Source organism: Silene latifolia, chromosome 11, assembly GCF_048544455.1.
Source record: "Silene latifolia isolate original U9 population chromosome 11, ASM4854445v1, whole genome shotgun sequence".
Classification (NCBI taxonomy): Eukaryota; Viridiplantae; Streptophyta; class Magnoliopsida; order Caryophyllales; family Caryophyllaceae; genus Silene; species Silene latifolia.
In genome coordinates this window covers 187301710-187328010 of record NC_133536.1, presented here as the reverse complement: position 1 = coordinate 187328010, position 26301 = coordinate 187301710, and the positions used below count along the sequence as shown (strand labels likewise).

At 33.3% G+C, this 26301-nt stretch overlaps 2 protein-coding genes across 4 annotated transcripts; one reads left to right on the top strand and one right to left on the bottom strand.

Moving 5' to 3' along the window:
* On the top strand, window positions 1-16261 carry LOC141614500 (carotenoid cleavage dioxygenase 8 homolog B, chloroplastic). Its single transcript, XM_074433246.1, has 10 exons — window positions 1-261; window positions 4003-4102; window positions 8914-9082; window positions 12875-13049; window positions 13975-14263; window positions 14488-14945; window positions 15243-15436; window positions 15543-15732; window positions 15831-15933; window positions 16112-16261. The coding sequence occupies exons 1-10, from the start codon at window positions 1-3 to the stop codon at window positions 16255-16257; spliced, it is 2085 nt and encodes a 694-aa protein (XP_074289347.1). The 3' UTR covers window positions 16258-16261.
* Window positions 15448-25850, bottom strand: LOC141612172 (putative transcriptional regulatory protein At2g25830). Of its 3 annotated transcripts, none has more exons than XR_012529003.1 (8): window positions 25593-25850; window positions 25289-25464; window positions 23855-23916; window positions 23202-23358; window positions 22811-23088; window positions 20790-20910; window positions 19014-19222; window positions 15448-15918 (listed from the first exon to the last, which is right to left on the bottom strand). XR_012529003.1 is itself a non-coding variant. In XM_074430891.1 (7 exons), the coding sequence occupies exons 1-7, from the start codon at window positions 25705-25707 to the stop codon at window positions 19130-19132; spliced, it is 1002 nt and encodes a 333-aa protein (XP_074286992.1). In that variant the 5' UTR covers window positions 25708-25850; the 3' UTR covers window positions 18855-19129. The 3 variants fall into 3 exon arrangements, 1 of the variants encoding a protein (XP_074286992.1); XR_012529002.1 differs by lacking the exon at window positions 15448-15918 and adding an exon at window positions 16728-17207; XM_074430891.1 differs by lacking the exon at window positions 15448-15918 and having other exon boundaries at window positions 18855-19222.
* Window positions 25851-26301: the final 451 nt, after the last annotated feature.

Genomic DNA, 26301 nt, shown 5'->3' with positions numbered 1-26301 from the left:
ATGTGGGAAGTTATGAGGTTTGGCAAGAGAAGAAAGTTGAGCCAGAAGTTCATCGGTTCTTATGAGATTTTAGATCGGATAGGTGAAGTAGCCTATCGGCTAGCTTTACCCCCATCGCTTGATCGGGTCCATAATGTGTTTCATGTATCACAATTTCGTAAGTATGTGATTGATCCGTCACATGTGCTTGAGGTCGAGAATATCGAGTTAGATGAGGCTCTAACTTATGCAGAGGTTCCTAAGGAGATTTTGGAACGTAAGGTATGCAAGACACGGAATGGTGAAACTGTCTTGCTTAAGGTGATATGGTCTAATTACAACGTGGAAGAAGCCACTTGGGAACCGGAGGAGACTATGAGAGAGCGCTAACCACACCTTTTTGATCAGGTGTGTCTAGTTACAGGGACGTAACCGTTGTCTTTTAAAGGGGGTAGGAGATGGTCGCATGTGTGTTTTGGATAGTTTGAGGCCGGTATGGTTGCGTTGTTGGTTTGTGTGAGCTATAGTTGGGTTGTTTAGTTGGACATAGTTGTTGTTGTTAGTGTCTTTGAGTAGTTGGTGTTTCATGTTGTTTTGGGTATGGTATAAACTTTGGGGACGAAGTTTTTTTTAATGAGGGAAGACAGTAATACCACGGTTTTCTGGTCCTCAGTTACTCGGTAGAGTAAGTGGGACTCGATTGAGTAAGTCGTCGTGTGACTTATGATCAGGTTACTGTCAAGGATCACTCGGCCGAGTAGGTCGTATATCTGACGGGATTATTTCAGCGGTTTGATTAAGGTGATATATATATATATATATATATATATATATATATATATATATATATATATATATATATAGGATCCGGTGCATACAACTACTCGGTGCAAAAAGTGAGAATGTTCTTATATTATAAGCATATACTCCGTGAAACACAATACTGGCAACTACTTATTCATTTTACCAAATACACCTGAGTCCCTGACTACCCAACCAGCACTCATCGTCGGCGACCCCAAAATTACGCCGGCGACCCCCAAATCACGCCGACGACACATGAAATCCCCTTCACTACTCTTGCGAGGAGCCGATTACCATAGTCATATGCTTATTATTTAACTTCTCTCACCGGAGGTCGCGTACAAACCACCACCATCCTCCAACAACAACATTTAAACCCACGACAACCACCACCCCTAAATCGAGAACGGCATCAACAACCGTAGCCGCCGTTGTTTATTCGAGTTATGGCGGCATCTTAATGTGAGAACTCGGCGGCGATTTCTGGTTGAGTTTGGGTTTTTTGGGGTGGCTTGTGTCGCACACCATCACCGGTGACGTCTGGTAAAAGTGGTCGACGACAGTTAATATACACTAATTTTTAATGTACCTAATGACTAATGTTGTGTATCTAGCCATTATTTTAATGTACATTAACATAGATACACAAAACTAGATATTAGGTACATCAAAATCGGGTTGAGATACATCAAAAGATAAGCCAGATAAACTAATTTCAATTGGTTGCCGATGACGTATGAGTGGTGGTAATTGTACTTTTAGTGTTGTTTGAGGATGGTAGGGTGGTCGAAGTCGAAATTAATGGAAAAAGAAATGCATATCTGAGTTCGATAGTTGGGAATTTTAGAGGTTTTTGGTGCTCAATGGTGGTGGAAAAGGCTTGTTATTGTTCTCTTGTTTATTCGGCCAAGAGAAGGGGAGAATTGGAGTATTTTCTCTCTTATATTTCTATAAGTTTTGATAATCTTTTTGAATGAATGTTACACTAGCCTATATTGTAGTGTAAGAGTAAAAATTAAGTAAAAACGTTTTGCTCTTTCTTATGGGAAAAACCGGACATGGGGGAGGGGGAAAGCCCAATGCATGCTCTCCTTTTCTTCCCAAGATAAAGCTATGCATGCAAGGCTAGGTCTAGGTTATTATTATTGTATTTTCCACTTATTATACAACACAATAAAAACTCTAAAAGATCCCCTCCATTTCGGTACACACATAAAATGGATGAGTCCATTTTATTTGTGATTTTGTCAATATGTCACATGTGACATATTGCATGACATCTTATAAATATAAAATGTATTTTTAACAATTAAAAAAGAAATATGTCACTTATTAAAATGACCTAGTAATTCATAATTACTTGTACCGAAAAAGTGTTTCCGAATTATAAACTACAACATTCTGTATTTATAACAATTTATTCATTCTGTTTCGATTATTTCCGTAAACAATAATTTCATCTAAGTAATAAAACAATTCGATTACTTAGACCGTATCTTATTATAATCAAATTACAATAAGACACGTAAATATTACTTCCAAAATCGTCCGTCAATTTTAAGCAATTTAATTAACTCGTATCGACATACGATCAATTAAATAAACAATTAAGAGTGTCACCCTTTAGGTATGACCTAAGGGGATCAACTGGTCACCACCGTCGCACGACAGTAATGTCAAACTCTAGTCAGCCAATCATTATTGATATGTGTGGACCAGTTGACAGTAAAATATTACTTCCCACGTGTATTCTTAAAATGAGATTTAAACATGTGATCATCATGATCGACAGTTGTGATCGCATTATTGTCGGAGGACACATATTCCAACACACCAGGGGCGACTCCACCACCCACGGCCAACCAATGCCAACCCAGGTCATGACTGTCAAGTTTAAGGGTCCAATTAACCGTTTCAATCACACGGCTCCCATAACAACCACTCAATTACAACCACCCAATTAACCACCCCAGGTCAGTGTCGACGATCACGGCAGGGTCAGGTGAAGGGACGGTGGTCCAAGCTAGCCTATGGCCAAAGTCACGGTTCATGAGTTGCTAGTATGGTGGTGCACGGTTGCTTCAAATACGGTATACATGCGATGTAAAACATTACTTAGTTAAATTATGAGACGGTCTTAGATTTTGTCGATTATACGATCTTAAATCTCCTTCCTTTGTCTCTAGATCTCTTATTCTACCTTTATGTGAATTATTTTCAATTTTTGTGATTGTGTATGCTAGGATAAGGTCCCCTTCTTTTCTATTTATAATTGGTAGAAAGGCAATTAGGAAATTCCACTTTTATTATTATTACCTTATATAAATATTACTATTATTATTATTAGCTTTGACCGAGTAACCCATGGTCAACACGCTCTTACACGGCCACAATCAAAATCCCGACTCAACCATTATTTATTATTTAATCTTATTTATTCTATTATTCCGTCTTATGTTTATTATAAATTATAAACATCATAATTAATTCATTAAAAACCATTCATAAATGCTATCAAAATACGGGGTATTACAAGATCCCCAATGGTGAGCTGGGAGAAGGCTTGTTCTCCAAAACGTGAAGGTGGATTAGATATAAGAGATAGTTACTCATGTAATTTGGCATCTATTGGTAAATTGGTTTGGTGGGTTTACACCAAGCCTGACAGTTTATGGGTAAAGTGGATTAATCATTTGTATTTACAAGGTACAAGCTGGTCTACTTATAAACCAAAGAATGACACAAGCTGGTGTTAGAAGGCCATCTGTAAAATGAAAGAAATTATGTTATACTATTGGACAGTGGAATGCTCATCCTAATGGGGTTTTAGTCACAAATGGTTACAACTGGATAAGGAAACCACAATTACAAGTTCCCTGGCACTAGCGTGTTTGGAATAACTGGTGTATTCCAAAGCATGGCTTTATAAATTAGCTTATTACAAGAGAAGCCCTGATGCTGAAAGATCGTTTGTTTGCATTGGGCCTTACCCCTGATGAGTTTTACTTACTGTGTGGACTTGCTCCCGAGTCACATTTATATCTATTTCAACAATGTATATACACAAAATTGGTTCTCTACAAACCGATGAGGAACCTGAACATCAAGCTTCCTAATTCAGGTTTTCTTCAGTGGGATTAGGCTAAAATGTGGTCCAAGGTTAAGAAAAGAGTGGAGAATACTTTTATCCAAGCCTGTTTGTATGCTATTTGGCATCAGAGAAATAGAGCAAGGACTGATAATTGCATAGAATGTCCTGATACTGTTCTAAAGAGCATCAATTCGACTCGCAAGATGAGAGCTATCTACTGGCAAAATGGTAATAAAAATAGGCAGAGATGTTTGTTGGATCAAATCTTTATTTGCTTAAAGTTTTGTTGATCTGAAAATGTAATGTATCAAACCAGTTCATAGTTTGTAATAGTTTGTTTGCACTTAATGAGAATTTCGAACCTTTTACCAAAAAAAAAAAAAGTCTGAGCTAATAAACTCAAAAAAAAAATACACATATGCTCAAAAACAAATAAAGTTTGAGGTAATACATCTGATGTATGATCCTTTTTTTCGTGGTCATATACAGAAAACCCCTTACGATTGACATAATTTGAATGATTCTTAACAATGATGACCAACCCAAGAGAGAAATTCAAACAACCATAGCATTGATAACAGAAGATTTCATAACAAATAAATTTGAAGGAATAAAATTGTCTCAAATAAAGAATTAGGAAGATTGGAATATATATTGCATCGAGATAAAAAGATATTAACTCTCCATTAGCATGATTAACGCCCAAATAGATCTAAAGATTATTTTTTTCACTAAAATATCCTAAGATAATTTGGCCTCTTACAAGTGGTAATGGATGCCCATTTGATTACAAGTTAAAGGGTTCTAATTAAATGAAAGGGTGAAGTTAGGGTTTGAAAAGAGATTGCGGAAAATGAAACCAAAACACGAGAACAAATCGAGAAAGCGCAAAGTGCGCTAGCTTTAATTTGAATGCGCATCGTGGGAGTAACTGGACATCACAAACTTTCGAAAACCATATATCCCTCCTTTCTTACGCAAATGAGGCGTGTGACCTATCGTAGTGAAATTAGAACATAAGTTTTCACCTCCACTTAACCGTGCGCCAATAGGAGCTTTAAAACTCAAAATAGCCCTTTTGAAGTCAGCCCTTATAAAAACGAGACTTGATTCTTCATTTTGTTCTTGTTTTTGCATGTCATGTTTTCAAACTTGATTACGCCATCTCTCGGCCTAATACTTATAATGACTTGAGTGATGGATCTCGGGCCAGTTCATGTTGACCCAGACCTTGACTCATACTGACTTTAGTTAACTTTCCTCGATTTCTCTCCAAAACTGTCACCAACTCCAAATATCATCTCCCCACCTTTTACAACTCACACGCTCATCATTTAATTAATTATTATTATTACACACTTTAAATTAACTAAATCACAGTATAGCCACTACACACAAACCGTTATGTTTAAACCCATAGTAATATCGCCTCTATCATGTGACATCGCAAATTTATTGAAATTAAGAGGAGAGACATATCTCTGACCAATTCATTGATCTCCTCTTCGCCGCCACCGCTTCGATTTTTTCCATTTATTCTGCACTTCTACCTAGACCTGGTCAAATAAAACCGAATCCGAAAAATAGATCGAAAATATCTGAACTGATAATCGATCGAACACCTGATATGAATAAATTAAATATTACCCGAGACCTGACTCAATCTGAATCGAACCGAAACTGAATCGAACCGAAACTGAATCGAACTCCGTAATAACCCAATGATAATACTCGGCCCTGAATATATCTGAACCGATTTACCTGAATGAAAAATGTTTATTTTCTCATAAATACACTCAAATTTAGGTGTCTTTTTCATTGATTCTTTATTTATTACTAGTATTATGAATTATTACATTCAAATTGAAAAAAATAAGGCCTATTTAAAGCTAATTTTTTACTCTCAAGTCATGAAAACTATAGCTCGACACTCAAGTGAACTGAATTAAATTTGACCTGAATCATACCCCACTCAAAACAACACAAATTAATTAAAGCTGTTAACCAAAATGAACCCGATTGAATCTTGAAATTAAGTCATTAATATATTGAACACTTTCACTATACATGTGGCTCAGTGCACGATACTTGATTGAACATAGTTCAAATATTCACATAATTGGTGCATTTCCAAATTATTGTCCACCAATTGAATGTACCCACTTTATTTTTGTTGTGAGTTTTATACTTATTTATTACTAACCATTATGTTCGTTACTCTCGTCATATTACTCTAATCAATAAAATGATTTAAATAACATAACACTAAATAAAGTTTGTCCTTTGGCTGCGGTAGGGCAAATAAATATGTCAAATGCACAAATGATGATAGTTTCCAGTGAATCAAAATATATAATTTTGATTGCATTTTTTTACGATGTATCTTTGTGTTTTTTCAGATTCTAACATATATCCTCGGTTTTTCAAAATCACACAAAATACTTCTGAACTCAATAATATTTTCGACAAATACCCTAAATGCTAAAATTTTACGATTTTAAATATTATATTTGGGCAATTTTGGTTGATTTCTCATCCAAAATTCGTAAAGCCATCAATATAATCTTCTTTTCTCATTAATGTACAATTTTTTGTGACAATATGTAACCATTAAAAAACTCAAATTTGAATACTTAGGCTATTTTAGGTACTAATCTTGGAGTTTAGGGATATAACAAACGTTTCTTAAAAATGAAGGATATATGTTAGAATTTAGGAAAACACATGGGTAAACCGTAGAAAATCTCATTTTAATTTCTTACTTCGGCACCTTTAACCGTCTCTCTTTCATCTTAGAGTCCAATTTAAAAATATTTGTAGGAGAACCATTTCAATAAAATTTTAACGGTTTTTCTAACCTATGCCCACTAGGCATAGGATAAGAAAACAAAAAAAGAAAGAATTAATTGATATGTTTATGAGAAATTGGAATATGCTATTACTTTTAGTTTTCCTTACAGTAAATATATATTTATTTATTTCCTTTTTTGTTTTCTTAACATATGCCCACTATATTTATTTCTTTCCTTTTTTATTTTCTTAACCTATGCCCACTAGGCATAGGTTAGAAAAACCCAAATTTTAAATAGAAGAAACTCAATATTCTCATACGTGAGTTGTACCACATAGATAAAAGAGGAGAGAGTTTATTACTTTATAAAGCAAGGGAAAAGAAAATTTAAACTAATTGGTTAATTGGTTTTAGTGTGGAATCTCCATAGACTTGTGAAACATACCCTCTCTCCTCCATTTGGGTGCGTCCCAGACCCGTTACATGATTTAACATAAACTAATTACTTTTTTAGGGAAAAGAAAATTTAAACTAATTATTAATCTTTAATTGATACTGTCTATGTCCTGGTCATTTGTTGTCATTTTCCATTTTTTGGTGTCTCGATCAATTGTTGTCCTTTCTATTTTGAGAATGAGCTTGATGAACAATTTGATCACTCACACTCAATTTGGTCCACTTGTCATTTAGTAATTGGCTCTTTCCTCTTTTTTTTATCTTTATGCCAAAATCAAATAACAATCATTAACCGGAACGGATGGAGTATTTTGTTTCCTATTAATACTCCTTGCGAAACTCATTTGAATTCCAAATGTAAATTATGACATTTTAATGCATGCATTGTCCACTTGTACCGTAGTTTGAGATTTTACTTATAGGAATATAAATTTAGGACCTCAAGATCATTAAGTTGATAACAAAGACCTAATTAAGGGCTTGAGACCCAAAATTTATAACTGTATATGTATGCATTTCAAACTATCAAATGTTATGTTATAACACAAATTCTCATTGAATTTGTTATAAACTGATTAGCAAAAGTAAAATTTATATATGTTGGGGAATTAACGGCTTGCGCCCTTAGGATTCAAATCTATATAATTATATTAAAATGGTAACCTTAAAAGGCCACGTAGACAAAGCCACATAGGCGAAGAAAAAGCCACGCGTGCATTATGAATGCCACATTTATAAATTTATATAATTTATAACATATAGTTAAAAGACAACTTAATACATTTAATATTTTGCCATGTAGGATTATCATAATTAAATTCTATTAATTTATATTGTTAATATTAAGGCTACTTTAATAAATTTATTAAAACTCATTATAAGGTTTAGTAATATTTTTTTTGTGTGTGGGAACCATAAGATCATGATTTAAATTATAAAAATAAATTAAGAATTTAGTCTCATCATTTAAATCATTCAATTTGTTCATCTAACTCCTCCTTAACCATAAATATAGTAGCTAAAAAGTCTCATATAGTAAATAAAAAATCCAAAAATTTGGATTATAAAGTTACTAATATCTACAAATTTATAATTTATAAATATAATTAAAAGGAAAACCAAAATATCTATCATCATCAATATGTCATATTTTAACTATATAGTTAAAAGGCAACTTAATACATTTAATTTTTTGTCATGTAGGATTATCATAATTAAATTATATTTATTTATATTGTTAATATTAAGGTTACTTTAATAAATTTATTAAAACTCATTATAAGGTTTAGTAATATTTATTTTTGTGTGGAAACCATAAGATCATGATTTAAATTATAAAAATAAATTAAGAATTTACTCTCATAATTTAAATCATTTAATCTGTTCATCTAACTCCTCCTTAACCATAAAGATAGTAGCTAAAACTGATATGTAGTAAATAAAAAATCTAATAATTTGGATTATAAAGATACTAATATCTACAAATTTATAAATATAATTAAAAGGAAAACCAAAATATCTATCATCATCAATATGTCATATTTTATTTACATATACAAGATAACTTTTTAAATGACTTTCATGCAAAGTGGAGTTTGTAAGAAGAAAAAAAAAGAAAATAATAATAATAATAATAATAATAATAATAATAATAACAACAATAATAACAATAATAACAATAATAACAATAATAACAACAATAACAACAATAACAACAACAACAACAACAACAACAACAACAACAACAACAACAACAACAACAACAACAACAACAACAACAACAACAACAATAATAACAACAACAACAACAACAACAACAACAACAACAACAACAACAACAACAACAACAACAACAACAACAACAACAACAACAACAACAACAACAACAACAACAACAACAACAACAACAACAACAACAACAACAACAACAACAACAACAATAAGAATAATAATAATAATAATAATAATAATAATAATAATAATAATAATAATAATAATAACAATAATAATAATAATAACAATAATAATAATAATAATAATAATAATAATAATAATAATAATAATAATAATGCAAACCTTTTACATACCATTTCTCATTTTCCCATATTTATGTTTATATTAAACTTCATAATAATGAAAAATGGATGCTCAAAAGTCATGAACTTGATCTTTATTTATACCTATATTAAATTTGATAATAATGAAAAAATAATATTTAATAGCATAAAACGTATCTTCAATTGTTTATATATTTTTTATGGAAGGCAAAATTTGTAAGCAAAAAATTTCTTATCTCTATCGTTAGTAGAATGGTATCTGTCACCGATATTATTAACTAATTTTTTTTATTTTTTTTATGGAAGTTTCATTGGGTTATGAAGTGTTTATCACATTTTTAATTTCGCGTATGTGTTTGTTTTGTTCTCATTTAGGTGCTATCAAGATTATTTATTGTGTTAAGCTCTTCCAAGGTAAATATACTTACATCTCTACGATTTGATTATCAATCCCTCCTTTTTTCATTACTTAAGGTGAAACAAAGTTAATAACGATCATATTGAATAAAACAAATTCCACTATTATTGTGTTACTTTTTTTTAATAGGTATTATTTATTGAAAAAAGAAGATTATAAGGAGAAGTGAAATACTAAGATTGATTAAACAGCAATATTTTACATACTGACTAAAGATTGGTGACATCAACGTGGAATCGTGGATGATTAATAATTTTTTGAGCATTTATTATATATATTTTGAAATATATGGCTAAAAGGTGGAAAATTTGAGGGGATGACATAGCACTTTTTGTATAATATTGTTTAATAGGTGAAGTATTCGGCAATAATGATCCAATTGTTGTTCAAGTTGTTGCTGCTTTAAAATTTTTAGTTCCGCAATTTATTATTGTATTAGCTTCAATTTTATGGGGTTATGAAATGTTAGTTTTCTCATAACATTTCTAATTGTGTGTTTTATGTTATTTTCAGAATTGTTGATGAAATTTTGATATCTAATTTGTGAGGGTGCTCTATCTTTGGGTATCTTTGTTTGATAATATAGTTTTGTTTAATTTGATTATATGAATACTTATATTATTTATTCATTTTAGCTTGCATTGAGTTACTTTAGTTTTGATATGGGTATCTTAGTATATATAATGTATGACATTTTTATTTTTGATAAACTGTTGTATGAAAGACTAATTAAATTTATACAACCCTTAAAACATGAAAACCGTAAATTGAATTGATCGTAGTATGTTATTGTATTAAATCACTAAAGTATTACACTAGAAACAAAACAATCCGTGAATTTCACGAGTCACAAAATTAGTTTTATATATAAAATTTGTAAACTATAATACACAATACAGAGAGGTTAGAAGGACAGTGTTAAATGTTAATCAATCGTACTAATATAATAGTTCTAATAACTTGAGAAAAATATTACACCTTTCGTTACGATTATTTGTTTACTTTTAGTTTTAACACAAATTAAAGACCAAGGAAAGGGGAGGTGACCATAGTGGCTAATGTTATTAATTGATAAGTGGACAATAGGTTATGTGGATGAGCAAATTACCCTTCAAAAATATTCTCAATATAAAAAAGTAAACAAATTAATAAGATACCTATAAATGAAAAAGGTAGACCGGGACACAGAGTATTACTCAATATTACATTTATTTTCTAAGGTGTGTCCTTTGAACTCACATTATGTAAAATTCACAATTGTATTGTCATCTATACTCCATTATTCCTTTATTTTTATGTATTACTCTCTCTCTCATCCAAATCAAAGGTAACACTTCTCCAATATATGTGAGGAGTATTATATTGAAGTGTTACCTTTGATTTGGATGGGAGGGAGTAATATAGAGTCGTAAGATTCCATCGAAATACGATTTTGACGTTGAGAAAAATGGATGATGCAGGAGCAATGAGTGATAACGAAGTATTGACAAGTTAAGACATTTCCAAATTAGCTGTAGGATTTAAGAGTGGCTCAAGTCAAGTGAATACGCTAACTTGGAAATTAAAGGAATCAGTCAGAACGAGGGAAGTGAACACTCTCAAGGACTGTTCAAAATGTTTCAGTATTGTTCAGACGTGTTCAGGTGTTTACTTGGCATCCAAGGCAGAGATGTCGAGACTTCTCCGCAAGGAGTCATATCTTAGTTTAATTATATTTAGGTAATAAATACTTTTGAGTACAAATAGGATTATCATATTTTCCTAAGTCGAGTTGGTGTAATACTTTCCTAATTTATTTAGGAAAGCTTAGTTTCCTAATTCTAGATAGATTATATTGAGTTGAGTTAAGTTTATGCTTAATTGCTTGCGAGCAACCTTTCTCGAAACTTGCGAGTTTAGTGAATATATTCTTCCTTGCGAGGTTGAATATCGTGTGTCTAGTTTAAGTCCTTGCGAGGGTGAGAGTTTTTCACATATCTAATTTTAATTGAGGGGTCTTGCGAGATTTTCACAGCTAATTCATATTCTTTTTATTTTATTTTTATTCTGCAACAATTTTACTTTAAAAATCGTTAAAACTCGAGTAGTTTTACATCAATAGATTCTCAATCTATTTCTTTTTAGGTAATGGAGAATATCTTATTCCCTTTTGACTTATGCTTCCATGTATGCTGACATCAAGGAAAATCAATTCATAGGTTACACCGGAAGTACCACATTATGATGCACTCTAACTAGTAGCTAGAAGTCTAATTTTAATTAGTCGATAATATTAGACAGTTATTTATAGAAAATGTTAATAATTTTAATATTTTTATGAGTTGGGGGTAGGATAAACGGGGTGCGTTCGGTTTACCAAAAATTTATAACCACTTCAAGCGTTCGTTTGGGCACATTATTTTCCAAGTTTTTTACTAATACTCGAATCTTCTATATACTAAGAGAATTAGTAATATGAAAAGTTTTACTTTCAAAATGCACTAATTTAAATAAGGAAACAAATGAGATTTTCTTTCATGCATTAAACTATTATCCTTTGGATAAATAATTTTTTTTTCCATCAAACTATAATTTAAACTATAATCTTTCATTTAAATAAAATAAAATAAAATTAGTATAGAACTATATATAAACTATAAATTGCTAAATCTCATTGACATTATTCTTAAAAAATGACTTGATGTATACTTACTTCGTATATATGTGACCAAAAAAACATTCATTAGTATATTATTAAAAAAAAATGAAATCATGAATTTGAGTTTAAAATCTTGGTTTCATTAAAATACATATTTCATGATATTAATGAGCTGTCTTGAATAGTTTTGCAATGATTTTTTTTCCGAAAATCAAATATAATGAGATAAAATATGAAAATTCATGAGATGCCAATTTAAAATCTATAATAAATATACTAAAATGTAAAAACGATATATATACCGTGCACGCATATTTAAATTCATTTCACAAGCGATATATAGTACTCCTTAAATAGCAATATACTCCATTAGTCATCTATAAATACCCTTGGTGCTAACTTGGTTCCCTAACAACTAACAAATAACAATCAACCCTAATCACAACTACTTGTGTGTTATTAATACCCTAAATATTTGAATTATGTATATCAAAGATATGTTTTCTTCCCCTACAATAACTAATCATAGTTTTCATAGTTCTTCAACGTTACATTTCTCTGATAAATGTGATGTTTATCCTAGATTTTGCTTGCCCTTTGTAAGCCATAATACTTTCACCCCTAGAAATCGTGATACCACCTTGACGATCACCCATGTTGCGACTAAACCACCACCGGTTGTGGTTGCGCCTCCTAAACAGGAGGAGAAAGAAGCAACTTGTGATGGTGGAAGTAGTCTTGCTGCATGGACAAGCATTAGGCAAGAAAGATGGGAAGGGGAACTTCAAGTAGAAGGAGAACTACCCTTATGGCTCGTAAGTCAAGTTTTTATTAAATTCTTATTGCAATAATCTTAAGTTTATTACTCCGTAGTTTCTAATATCGACTTATTAGAATTGTTATAGGACTCAGTTCTTTGTAAGTCGACTTTAGTTTTCAAGCTAAAACCGAAGTACTACCTCAACCTCGACAGATTGTTTACATGCATTTGATTAAAGTACTCCTAACACAATAATAAACAGATTGTTTACACGCGTTTGACTAAAGTACTCCTAACACAATAATAAAGTGTAAACATCTTGACATATACAACATATACAGTATTTGACATGCACCAAATCAAATTGTCTCACATAAAAAGTGAGTAGTATGTTTTAAATAAATCGATCAAAAGATTGAGTTTATTAGAAATCAATTTAATTGTCCGGTATTAGTCTTAATATATTAAGGAGTATCAAATTAGTTTAAATATACTTGAGAATAGAGATTATATTGTTGAAAATAAATAAATACCGCAAATTCTTGTTTTCAAAAGTGTCATTTTCGTCTAAAATAATAAGACGGAATTTTGTGATTATTTTATGGTCAATTGTAACCACAATGGACCAATTAGCTAGTGTTACAGCTATTGGTAACGTTTTTTTCAAAAGTGGTCACATTTAACTATAAAACAGTCTTAAAACCCGACCCCGTTTTATTATTTTAGACAGAAATAGTCCGCCTCAAGGAGACCAACCCAATAAACGAAGATATGGCTTCCAAAAAGCCGTCCAACCAATAATTATGTCTCTTATTGCAGCACATTAGTGACATAATAGTATGATTAGTGAGCAACACATGAGCAATACGTCGCAACATGTTACAGTATATTAGCAATACGTCCATCATATATTTTAAGGATATTTAACCATGTATAGGACAATATTTTATTAACCAAAACGAATATAATGTTGAATGTAGCGGGGAACATATCTAAGAAATGGGCCAGGGTTATGGCATATGGGAGACCACCACTTCAGGCATCTCTTTGATGGCTACTCCACTCTTGTCAAGCTTCATTTTGAGGACGGTAGGCTTGTTGCCGGTCACCGCCAACTCGAGTCCGATGCATACAAGGCCGCTAAGAATACTGGCAAAATATGTTACCGTGAATTTTCTGAATGTCCTAAAACAAATAATTTTCTTGATTATATTGGCGACCTGGCTAGCCTCTTCTCTGGTGCGTCGCTTACTGATAATGCCAATACAGGTAAATATATTTCGAAAACTTTGAGAAGAAAACATTGCAAGTCTTGGCGGTTTTATACTAATATAGTTGTAAAACGGATCCAAACACGGTCTTATTAGTGGGTAAAAGTGGTTACTAAAAGATCTCGTTTTACGATAAATTTGTGTAAAACCGCCTTACACGGTATTAACTAAACATTTTCTTAACTAAAAGTTTAACAACTTTTTACTATGTCTCAAATATAGGTGTGGTGAAGCTTGGTGATGGACGAGTAGTATGTCTGACTGAGACACAAAAAGGATCTATAGTAATTGACCCTAACACATTGGAAACGTTGGGAAAATTTGAGTTCAATGACCCTTTTGGAAGGCTACTCTTGCACTCGGCTCATCCAATAGTGACCGATGATGAATTCTTGACTTTGCTTCCGGACTTGGTTCACCCCGGCTACCTAGTTGTTCGGATGGCAGCTGGAGAAAACGGTCGACGGGTTATTGGTCGAATAAACTGTCGTGGTGGACCCACTCCTGGGTGGGTCCACTCATTCCCTGTTACGGAAAATTATATTATCGTACCGGAAATGCCCTTGAGATATTGTGTTAGGAATTTGCTAAGAGCTAAGCCTACACCACTTTACAAGTTTGAGTGGCACCCTGAGTCCAAGGCCTTTTTGCATGTTATGCATAGAGTGAGTGGTCTCTTGGTAAGTTTTGCATCAATTTTGTAAAACTTTTAGAAGTAAAAAGCTGCGGCGATCATATGAAAAAATATTATCAAAATCTCGATCAATTAGAAAGAAAAACCGCTAACCAAAATCAAAGGAGACCATTATTCCTAAAAATTATATGAATGATTAGACGCTAAACACCCTAAACGATCTTTAGACGAATGCACGCTCAAGCATCCGGGTTTCCTACAAATTGACAAAATATAAAAGCTACTCGTATAATTTGTATGATAAAAGCTTCAAAAATATAAAGTTTGTATAATTGAAATGTAGGTGGCAACGGTTGAGGTGCCATTATTCTTGACATTCCATTTTATAAACGCGTACGAGGAGAAAGACGAAGAAGGGAATGTGACAGCAATAGTTGCAGATTGTTGTGAACACAACGCCGATACTTCTATACTTGACAAGCTTAGATTGAGCAATTTGCGCTCCTCTACCGGTCAAGATGTGCTTCCGAATGCTAGGTACGTGCACACTTCACACTTTCAAAAATGAATAATAGGGTGTCACCGGTACTATTAAGTCACGGTGTCCATAATATTACTATTATAAACATAAATACAATTGCAGGGTTGGTCGATTCATAATACCAATGGATGGGATGCCATACGGGAAGCTAGAGACCGCAGTGGATGCAGAGGAACATGGAAGAGGCATAGACATGTGTAGTATAAACCCCGCCTACTTGGGCAAGAAATATCGGTACGCCTATGCTTGTGGAGCTAGAAGACCTTGTAACTTTCCCAATACCATTACTAAGGTACATACTATTGTATACACCTTTCCAGAACTACTCATAATGTTCCACCTTTTGATATACAACATGACAAATAAATAGCTTTGGTTCCTTTGGTGCAGATTGACTTGTTTGAAAAGAAAGCCAAAAATTGGCATGAGGAGGGTTCAATTCCTTCTGAGCCGTTCTTCGTGGCTCGGCCAGGCGCAACTGAAGAAGACGATGGTATGTACTTAGTATTCGAAAAACACGGTTAAACACTTAAACATACTACGTAAACTACTCCATCATATTAAAGAATGGCTAATAATATATTCGTAAATAGATAAAAAAAAAAAAAAAAACAATAATATATTCGTAAATAGATACCGACTTAAAATTAAGGGGCGGGTGAAATGTGCAGGAGTGGTGATAACAGTGGTAAGTGGGAAAAATGGAGAAGGATATGCATTGATTCTAGATGGCTCAACCTTTGAAGAGATTGCTCGAGCAAAGTTTCCATATGGTCTTCCTTATGGTTTGCATGGATGCTGGATTCCCATGGATTAAAGCCTACGACACTAATCCTACTTTTATTTTCTAAAACTTGTATTTAAGCAATATATGTTTTGTTTTTTTTTTTTTTGTATTTGTACATGTGTATATATATATAATACGAGTATAATATATAAATAATGAACATTTGTATAAATATACATTTATCATTTCATATTTTCATGTATAGCAGTACTAGAGATGTATATTATGAGCTACTATATATGAAGCAGTAAATGTAAATACTTTTCTGTACTATTACCGTTTTGCGTATATATTTCCCTTTCTTTGCTCCCTACTATTTAATGTAAATATTTCATTTGGGTTCAAGGAAGACCATTACAATTCTAGGTTGATCAATCTCGAGACTACGGTCTTGGTTGGATTAGAGAATTTGGAGGGAAGACAAGAAGACGGAGGAGTACAAAATCTCTGCAATTGTCATACTTAACAAACCAAAAAAGACCAAACCCGACATACTTGGAGTTGTAAAAGCCTAACGTAACCCGAAATGACAGGATCCAATAGACTTTGTTGGATTATAACTGACATTGCTTGAAACAATAGGCCGACCACCCAACCTGAAAAACGCTAATATAAAATTCACATTCACACTTGATGTCTATACTTGAGATCTAAAAACAATCACAGTAATGACCTGCAATAACCCGAATCAACCCCAAACATGATTAAATTCAAAACTGTCCCGAAATGTACAGTATTCGACTCAAGCCCACGGTCATATTTGCTACCACTTGATCAATTTCCGTCATCCCAGAATATTTTAATACCCTTCTCACCTTCAAAACTCCTTCAAAGGAGAATGACTGGAATCACCACCTTCTTGGAACATAATTTTCATCTTATTGCAAATAGACAATTTCAAAGTAATATCTCAATCAGATTATGATCATATCCAAAGAAACTGGGAGAATAAGAGCAGCGACAGGACGGAGCTCCCAAACCTAAGTAGGATTATCGACATTTGCTATCATCATTGTAAGCTTAAATCCGCATGACAAAACTCAATTTGAAGCAAGCCCAACGAAACATCTAATTCGATAAACCCTAACTCCTAGATATATGTCATTATAAGCTATGCATCTAGGAAATTTCAAGATGACTTTGGACTAGACCTGTCAAACGGGTCATGCGGGTCGGGTCATACGAGTCGGGCCAGAATACGGGTCGGGTCATACGGGTCATGGGTCGGGTTATGGTCAAAATACGGGTCAAGAAATAATTTTTAACGTCTTTTTTAAACGATTTTTTTAATTTAAAAAAGAAAAACATATTTAAAACTATTATTTTAATCATATTCAACATTTACATTAATTATATTGACATAATTATTAAAATAAAGTTTTTTAATAATTATTTTATTATTAAATATTATAAAAGTTATATAAAATTGACTTTTTAGTTGAATTTGCAATTTAAGTAATAAAAAAAATTTTAACTATATTTTCAAATATAATATATAAATATTAATATCGGAAAATTCACGTGGTATCCTCGAACTTTTCCATTTTGCACATGGTACCCAACTTTTTAAGTTTATGTACATTATACCCTCCATGTTTGATTTTTATTCACAACATGTCATTTTTGTCGCTATAAAAAAACTCAATTGCGCATAACTCCTAGAACAAAATTCAGAATCGACCAAAATTTTTTCTTAAAATGATTATCTCGTCATAATCTACGATTTGTGAAAAAAAAAATTGTCGACTGACATTTTATACGATTTTTTTTAACGAAAATCTCAAATTAACTATATCTTTGATCTTAAATTTCCGAATGACCATTTTCGTTTTATCAATTTATAGATCTCGAAGAGGTAATCAATTTGAAAAAAAAAATTAGTCAATTCCGATTTTTGATCTATAATTTATGACCAATCGAAAATTTTAAAAACGATAAAAAGGCACGTTGTGCTTGAAAATCAAATTTCAAGGATATTATGTGCACAAACTTAAAAAGTTGGGTACCACGTGAAAAATGGCAAAGTTTGAGGGCACCACGTGAATTTTCCGTATTAATATTAATATTTTTAATAAAATTCATGATTTTCCCTTGATCCAACGGGTCGACCCGTTCGGATCGGGTCTCGACCCTAAAATAACGGGTCATTTAGAGTTCGGGTCAAATGAGTCGCGGGTCGAAAAATCCGGGTTTGTAACCCTAAGGAAAACGGGTCGGACAGGCCGAGTTTTCAGGTCGGGTCGGGTCGAGTTTTGACAGGTCTACTTTGGACAGTACATCACCTGGATTGCATTTTGTACAAAATTTGAGGTACACATTTACTAATTTGGATTAATTAACCTCGCTTGATGGCATGCCAATCGTCCGGATATTAATATAATTCAAATTTGCTTCTTTTCTATGTGGATTTAGAGGATGATCATTTACCCTTAACTCTCACTTGATTAATAAGAGTTGGGGGGAAAATCTGAGTGTGGCTTTTCGGACGAGTGATAAGAGAAAAAAGGTCGGATTACAATTTTGTGATCAATAACGAGGGTTTTAGTAGCAGACTGTACCGTTCAACAATATGCCTTATTACTATATTAGGTAGTTGTTCAGGACCAAAAAATTATATACAGTAGTTGTTTGAAAAAAGTGTGTTATAAGTTTATAACGAGTTGCAGTTTTTCCATATTAATTTGATAAGCAAGTCATACCAATGGCACTGGGTGACCTATATTATGTTATCTCACTTCACAAAAGTGAAAAAACAATATGAGTTATTGAGAAAGTAGAAGTTGAACCTGACTAACAAGACGCAAGTGCAGTAACTATGAGGGCTGAAGGCCGGTGATACCCGCCTACAATAAGAGTAAGCTTAGATAAAGCATCATCTCCAGATGAACTTATTCGAGCCTAATTATTTCTGGTCAGTATAAACTGCATCGACATCATCAAGTTCAAGCAGTTGAGACATCAGCTCCTTGTTCAACTCCATGGCTTCGTCATCCACCTGCTCGGGAGGACACTCGCATGTTATTACAGCGTGACACCAACACAGATCATTGTAAACGAGCCCTATACCAATTAACACAAACTCAAAGAATAACTAATTAACTACCCCATTTATTAGAAAATATGGCTCAGCAAGTCATCCTCATAAAAATAATATGAAAATTTTAATGAGAAATGAAATTAGATGAGAATTGTTCAACCAATCGCCATGAGTGCATTATTATCCATCGAGAAGCCAGATAAGAGTTGTTCGCCAAAGTCCATATTCTCAAGCAGCAACATAGAAATCACAGTATCACACAAATGACGCGAAGATGATACTTCATACCCAAGGCAGCACGGCGGCGTTGTAAATTAAGAATTTTCTGTACTCCTTGAACTAACGTTAACTATAATTTCAAAAACCTATGCGTTTTGGGTTCAATTTCTTCACTCGATCCCCATACCCTTCCTAGTGTTATCCCAAAGATTACGAAGCAATTTTGTTACAAACAGAAGATCATCAAGAGTGCACCCAGAAGTTACAAGTAATTTCACCATCCTCAATTTAATGAAAATTTACAAGGATAAATAAGAAGAGATTGTAAAAGCTTTTTCATCGTAATAAATACGGAGTTTGTGTTAAAACTTCAACACCTTACTTCTTTGGGCTTTTCACAAAGATGAGCGCTTTTATTTCTCCCTACAATCTGAAAGATGATAATGGCTCTTGTCTTTCAGAGTTTCACTTGAAATTTCCTAGGATCAACAATAATCCACAAGAGTATGGACATAGCAACAAAGTAATCGATAAAGAAATTCACGCATACACAAATTGTAGCCACTGCTTCACTCCTCAATTTTCCTTTCATTAATAAGAAACTGATTAGGCAGAAGCCATTTGTCGCCATCTAGCGCACTCTGAGAATGCTTCATGTAAAAAGCCCTTTTTAAGACATGGTCAAACATGAAAACCAGAGGCAAACTAGTACTTTTTGGATTCATTTATATTGTCCCATTTGACTTGGATGGTGACACATTTATGGCTTTGACCAATATTTTCTCACATCATACAAGTTGCAACTTTTTAAAATTGAAATATGAAAGCAGCTATTTCGATAACCAAACTTCATAGATTTTTTTACTTTGTCAAATTTAAAGAAATTCATGGTCAAATTTAACATAAATTGACCATCGAAGTCAAACACGGACAATAAATTTGGGAGGAGCTAATAATCCTCACTACACATAGTTAACAGCTTCGCACACGATCTTCCATCGAAGTCACAAACAGGTAGGATAAATAAATGTTACGAGTAAAATTTTGACTTGAAACATCAATATCATAATACTATTTTCTAATTCTTTAAGAATAATTGTTTTAAAAAAGACACACACACTCTTACACTAAACTAAACATTTAAATAACTCTGGCTCACATAGAGCAGAGGTGAAACACGGCTGAAAACTGAATTTGGTGATGCATCCGCGATCAGCTTTCACATATTCACATTATTATTAAACTAAATTTTTGACAGCACAATAGTTAACAGAGCACACCAACTTAATAAAGATTGATATCATACCTCAATTGGAGTTACTGGAAGTAGTTCAAGACCATTATCAGTCTCAAATTTTATTCCCTCATCACGTAGTTTTGACAGTATAGCAGAATAATTTTCCGGTTCGCTTACAATTTTATAGTATCTGCATAAAAGAATTAAAAGAAGTATTCTTCAGAATTTAAAGACAGAGTACATAGCCATACATAACAAGCTTGAGCATGTATGACATCCCCAATACTTTTAGCAAAAAGGGGAAAATAAAATGTATAAGGAGCCTAGAGTTTTTAGCCATTTGAATGCATAGGAAAAAAGAGTTTCATTCAATTTCTGTTATTTTCTATTATTCTAAACTTGATTTCCCGTAGCAACACAATACTAACACCACGGGGCAGAGCTACCGCTGGGCGCTTGGCCAGAGAGTGGTTCAAAAGTAATGTGAATGATACCATGATACATCAATACAGATGTCTAGTGTTTGAAGCACCATGCAGGCTTTTTTTGTGTAAATTTGCCTTTTGTCTCTCCTGCAATTTTTCTTATTTTGTTTAAATTTCTTAAAAACTACGTCAATTTATAATAACCTAAAAAAAAGTAATGGGTCAATATACTTGGATTTGCATGAAAAAGTAGTAAATGCAAATGCTTCGTACTTTTTATAGTAGTTCACACTTTTACAATTTTATCGTCGCCTTAAATTATTATAGGAGCATTTAACAAGAGACGTACTGTATTTGTTTTTCTTAAAAGTGCATTATATGAGGAATGAGTGTAGTTATCAAAACGACTTGAAAAATGAGTCTATTAAACGCTCTTAAAAACACTATATATATTTTAATTTTCAGAAATCTAAATATGTAAAATCGGGCCTTGTTACTATTATTTCTTTCCTGGCTTCGTCCCTGCTAACACCATCCCAAATTTTTTGTCCTGATTTAATTTTGTTAAAGGTTTTGACACTTTGACCATTAATTTTTCCAAATATGTATAGCAATGCAATGTAAAATTGTCATTTTTTATTTACTGAAGTAGTTATTTTCATATTATCATTTTTAAAAGGTTGCAAGTTTTGTAACTATTGAAAATCACAAATTCTCATTGTAGACATGCACTATCCGTCACAAGCCGAAAACGGGTCGAATATTACCATTTAACAATGAAATGGGTTGGATTGTGTGCAAGTTGGCTGAAAAATAGTTTGTAGTAATTTACTATTGATGTGGTCACATATTAGTCTCCTTTGTTAACATTATGTTATGTTACCATTTAAACTGAAATTGTTAACATTTAATTAAAACTATATATTTACACTCTCAAATGTTAATGATAGGGTAACATTATATGCTCTCTTATGGTCATCAAAATGTGACCACTTTAGTTTGAAAATGTAATACTCCCTCCGCACATAAGTTTTCACCCCATTTCTCTAATATATATGCGGAGTATTTTATTGAAATAAGGTGAAAATAGGTGTGTGGAGGGAGTAACTTTTAATGTGACCACCTTAATTTTAAAATGATAACATATATGAATACAAATGGTGACATTTGTACTCTCTTATGGTTAAAAAAAAAAATGCGACCACCTTAGTTTGGAAATGTAATACCCCGTAGCTTTTAAGGTGACCACCTTAGTCTTAAAATGAAAACAAATACGTAGTAGTATGTTAAATGGTGACATTGTACTCTCGTACGGTCACATGAATTTAGAGATGAACAAAATTGTATGTTTTTTATAACTGAAGTGGTCACATATTCGAAAAAAATGGTAACATTTGTCAATGTTCATGGTGACATAGTTCAAATAGAGACGGAATGACACATTTGCAAAATGGGTCACATTTACCCATATTCACATAATATGGTATGCCCGACCCGTCACTCGCTTGTGACGGATAGTCTATGTCACAACTCACAAGGGAGACTTATTGATTGAAAATTAAGAAAATATCTATCAAAGTCAACACTGGTTGACCACCAAAGTCAAATGGGAACAATATAAATGAGATTATGGAAGTATATAGAGAAAAAGTCCGCATTAATTACCTAACTGACTGATCTTCATCTGAGTCATCTATATCATCTGAGGGTTCAATCACATCTTCAGCGCCTGCATCCAGAGCTATTTCAAGAAGCTGATCCTTTTCGGCGTCATCGACTTTCACGTTAACTATCCGTGCACGTCTAAATCTAAACATGACAGAACCTGAATCTGCCATCTTGCCACCACAGTTCTTCACCACCTCTCGGATAAATGGCACTGTTCTGGTTAACTTGTCTGTTGAAACCTCAACAACAAACCCTACTCCACCATATCCGTAAACCTAATAAATTCAAGGAATACTATGTTATGACTAATCATCAATTCCCAAAAAAAAAAGGAATAAGAAGGAAAATGTATAGTTGAACTGTTGAAGTAAACAACGAGGCCACAAACCTCATAGGATTTCTCAATATAGGCATCCTGTCCCTTCTCTGATGCTCTCTTAATATTTCGTTCAATTATATCCTTGGGGACATCAAGTTCCTTGGCTTTCTCTAGTATAGTAAGAAGAAAGGAATTGGAAGCAGGATTAGGGCCTCCTTTCTTGATACTGCGCCAATCCAAGTATATCGGACATTTGACAAGAGAAATTGTTAGAGAGTAAATTACTTCTGTTATCTATCTCAAGAATAGCGAGTTAAGCTACGGCTGCACGAAAAAAATGCTGGAAACAATTTATGAACAAATTTGGAACATTTCTGATACTACTTAAAAACTGATAATTGAGACAGAAAAACTGTTAAGGCTTAACATCACTTGCATTATCCATCTCTGGGACACCAATTCAAGTAAATAATTGCAAGAAAATTTTCATCATTCCTAGGAACTAATTGCCATCTCATCTGAAGTCAGACAAAGCCTCTTAACATCGAAACCACTAAATCGTCTAATTAATATACACAGTATCTATTTAACATCAAATGGGAAATAGATCTAAGCAAAAAGGGTCTAACGATGGAACGTAACGACAACCCAAGGAATTCCATTTTTATTAATTTCCAATATATAATGACCAAGAATCAAACAGTCAGGTTCAGATCACTTACGCAGAAACAACTTGCTTGCCAATTTTTGAGCACAGCTTCGCTCTCTTAAGATTTTGAGCCCCCTGAAAAGGTTCCATGTTCATATAAATCACTATTAGGACCAAATCACCAAAGTTATGGGCACGCCATGGATTAATCAATCACTAATTTAACCACTCATATTTGAGTACAATTTAATGATGGACGGCAACAATCAACGTTCAATCAATATATGTCAACTCCATCAAAATGGGAAAATGAAGAATCACACATTCATACAACAAAAATCATCTATAGCATGATTCGAAGTATGCATCCTTTAATGTAATTCTTAACATATATAGAGAGATATTGATGACGATCTTCCTACAAGTATGGTAGTCTAATAAACACGAGTGTGATAGAAGAGATCTAAAATTTGCTAAAAAGCTATATGGACAATACATAGACTTGCGGAAAGAATAACAGAAAGAATAGTCAGGAGAGATCTAAAATTTGCTAAAAATCGCTCAATAGGACGAATAACAGAAAGAATACTCAAGATCCAAACAAGTACTCCCTCTGTCCAGGTCATTTGTTTACCTATTCCGTTTTTGGGTATCTCAATCAATTGTTTACCTTTCTATTATAGGAATGCTTTTGATGGGCAATTTGATCTTCCACACTCAATTTGGTCCAATTGTCAACCAATAATTGCCCCCCTCCTCTTTCTTTGGTCTTTGTGCCAAAACCAAAGGTAACCAAATGACCGGGACGGAGGGAGTAGTAAACTACCGAAACTAGACAACATTTGAAGAACTTGCCAATACCAATTCATCATTTGTAAACCATAAGCTTTGTCTTCTCTACACTAACTTTCACAAGGAGAACAACGAACAACCCAGAGTTACGGATTCGCTTCGGTACCCTATGAATCACAAATCGTTAAGAGTGAATTCTATCCTTTCACTTTTAATAAAAGTACACATAACAGACATTCTGTAAGAGCGAATGCGAATAGATAAGAGAGTATTCATAGCGAATCTAGTAACCATGGAACAAACCATTGTCTAAAACATGTGGATTGTGGTCTTGTGGAGTACCTATTATACGGCGAAATGAACCTAGTGTCTAAGGAGAAATTTCCACATGTACACTATAGTCCATAAAAACTTGAATCATAAAAACAGGGGGCGCACAGCAATTTTGCGTGTTTCAACCTTGCGACCAATAGACGCTTGTAACATAATACGTCTCAAACATTTCATCGAACATTTGGTGGGCAACCCCTACAATAGAGCCACCCCCAATAACAAAACACAAACAAAAAACAATAATCTTGAATAAACCTATGTTCTGCCGAAAACCCAAATCAAGATCATGAAAATGAACTAACTACATTCAAGTATCAATTAAAATGCAATTCAAAAAAGCATTAAAAACCGAAATGGGTAACCGAAAGCCGAAATGTGATACCTTTCTATCAGCAATCTTACAAGAACGCCGACCCATGCAAAGGGGAGAGAAAGTCCAAAACTTTCTCACAGAAACACTTGAATTGTATTGGAAATCATGAGATGATAAGGGTAATTTTGATGCCCATATGCTTGAAGATGAGGATGATAACAGTCTTTTATGTACCAAATAATTCCCTGCAAAATAATTGAAAAGATGAGGGATTAGTAACAAATTGTTGCGAAAATTATTCAAAAATATAAAAAAAAAAAAAAAAAAAAAAAAAAAAAAAAACGAGAGAGAGAGAGAGAAATGAGGGAATTACAGTGAGAGAGAGGGGAAGAGGAGAAACAGAAAGAAGTGGATTGCAATGTAGTTGATGCAGTTCTGTTGAGAATGGTAGTAAGTGCTTTGAGTGAAGAAGATGAAGGTGTGCTCATTTTAGTTTAATGGTGGAGGTCTTGTTAATGGCTTCCAAAGCCTCACCACGTTCAGTTTTTGAAGCAAATTCGAGTTCGACTCATCACGTTAGATCGAGAGGGACTTAGGACTTAGAGTGGACGGATGTACAATGGACAACCCGAGTTCGACTAGTCTTTCCCTATGTCTCAATGGTAAAAAGCTCACCGTCTCACCGTATCATCCTAAAGTTAGGGGTTCGATTCTTAAATCTCATTGAGCTAAAATATGATTAGTTTTCATAAAATTAAACTCTAGATTGAGCTAAAATATGATTAGTTTTCATAAAATTAAACTCTAGATTGAGTGTAGTATGCGCATTGTATTATGCGTAAACCTGACAAATGGGTCATTTGGGTTGGGTACATGTTGAGTCACTTCGGGTCAGTTATTTCTGGGTTTAATGGTTGTCGGATCATTTTTTGGATTGGGTCGGGTCGTTTGAGTCACTTCGGGTCAGGATTTTGATTAAAATAAGTCATTTTGGGTCTCGTGTTACCCTTATCGAGTCAGGTCAGTTTTGCTAGATCTAGTTATGCATATACTTGAGCAAACAAGTTAGGTCAAGTGCATTT

Excerpts from the sequence above, each read along its gene's own strand:
- LOC141614500 (XM_074433246.1), top strand. The coding sequence starts at position 1 with ATGTGGGAAGTTATGAGGTTTGGCAAGAGAAGAAAGTTGAGCCAGAAG. Across the intron at positions 13,050-13,974 it reads GAGAACTACCCTTATGGCTC|CGGGGAACATATCTAAGAAA; the intron begins GTAAGTCAAGTT and ends TGTTGAATGTAG. Across the intron at positions 15,437-15,542 it reads GATGTGCTTCCGAATGCTAG|GGTTGGTCGATTCATAATAC; the intron begins GTACGTGCACAC and ends ATACAATTGCAG.
- LOC141612172 (XM_074430891.1), bottom strand. The coding sequence starts at position 25,707 with ATGAGCACACCTTCATCTTCTTCACTCAAAGCACTTACTACCATTCTC. Across the intron at positions 23,089-23,201 it reads ATATTGAGAAATCCTATGAG|GTTTACGGATATGGTGGAGT; the intron begins GTTTGTGGCCTC and ends TGAATTTATTAG. Across the intron at positions 20,911-22,810 it reads GATGAAGATCAGTCAGTTAG|ATACTATAAAATTGTAAGCG; the intron begins GTAATTAATGCG and ends TCTTTTATGCAG.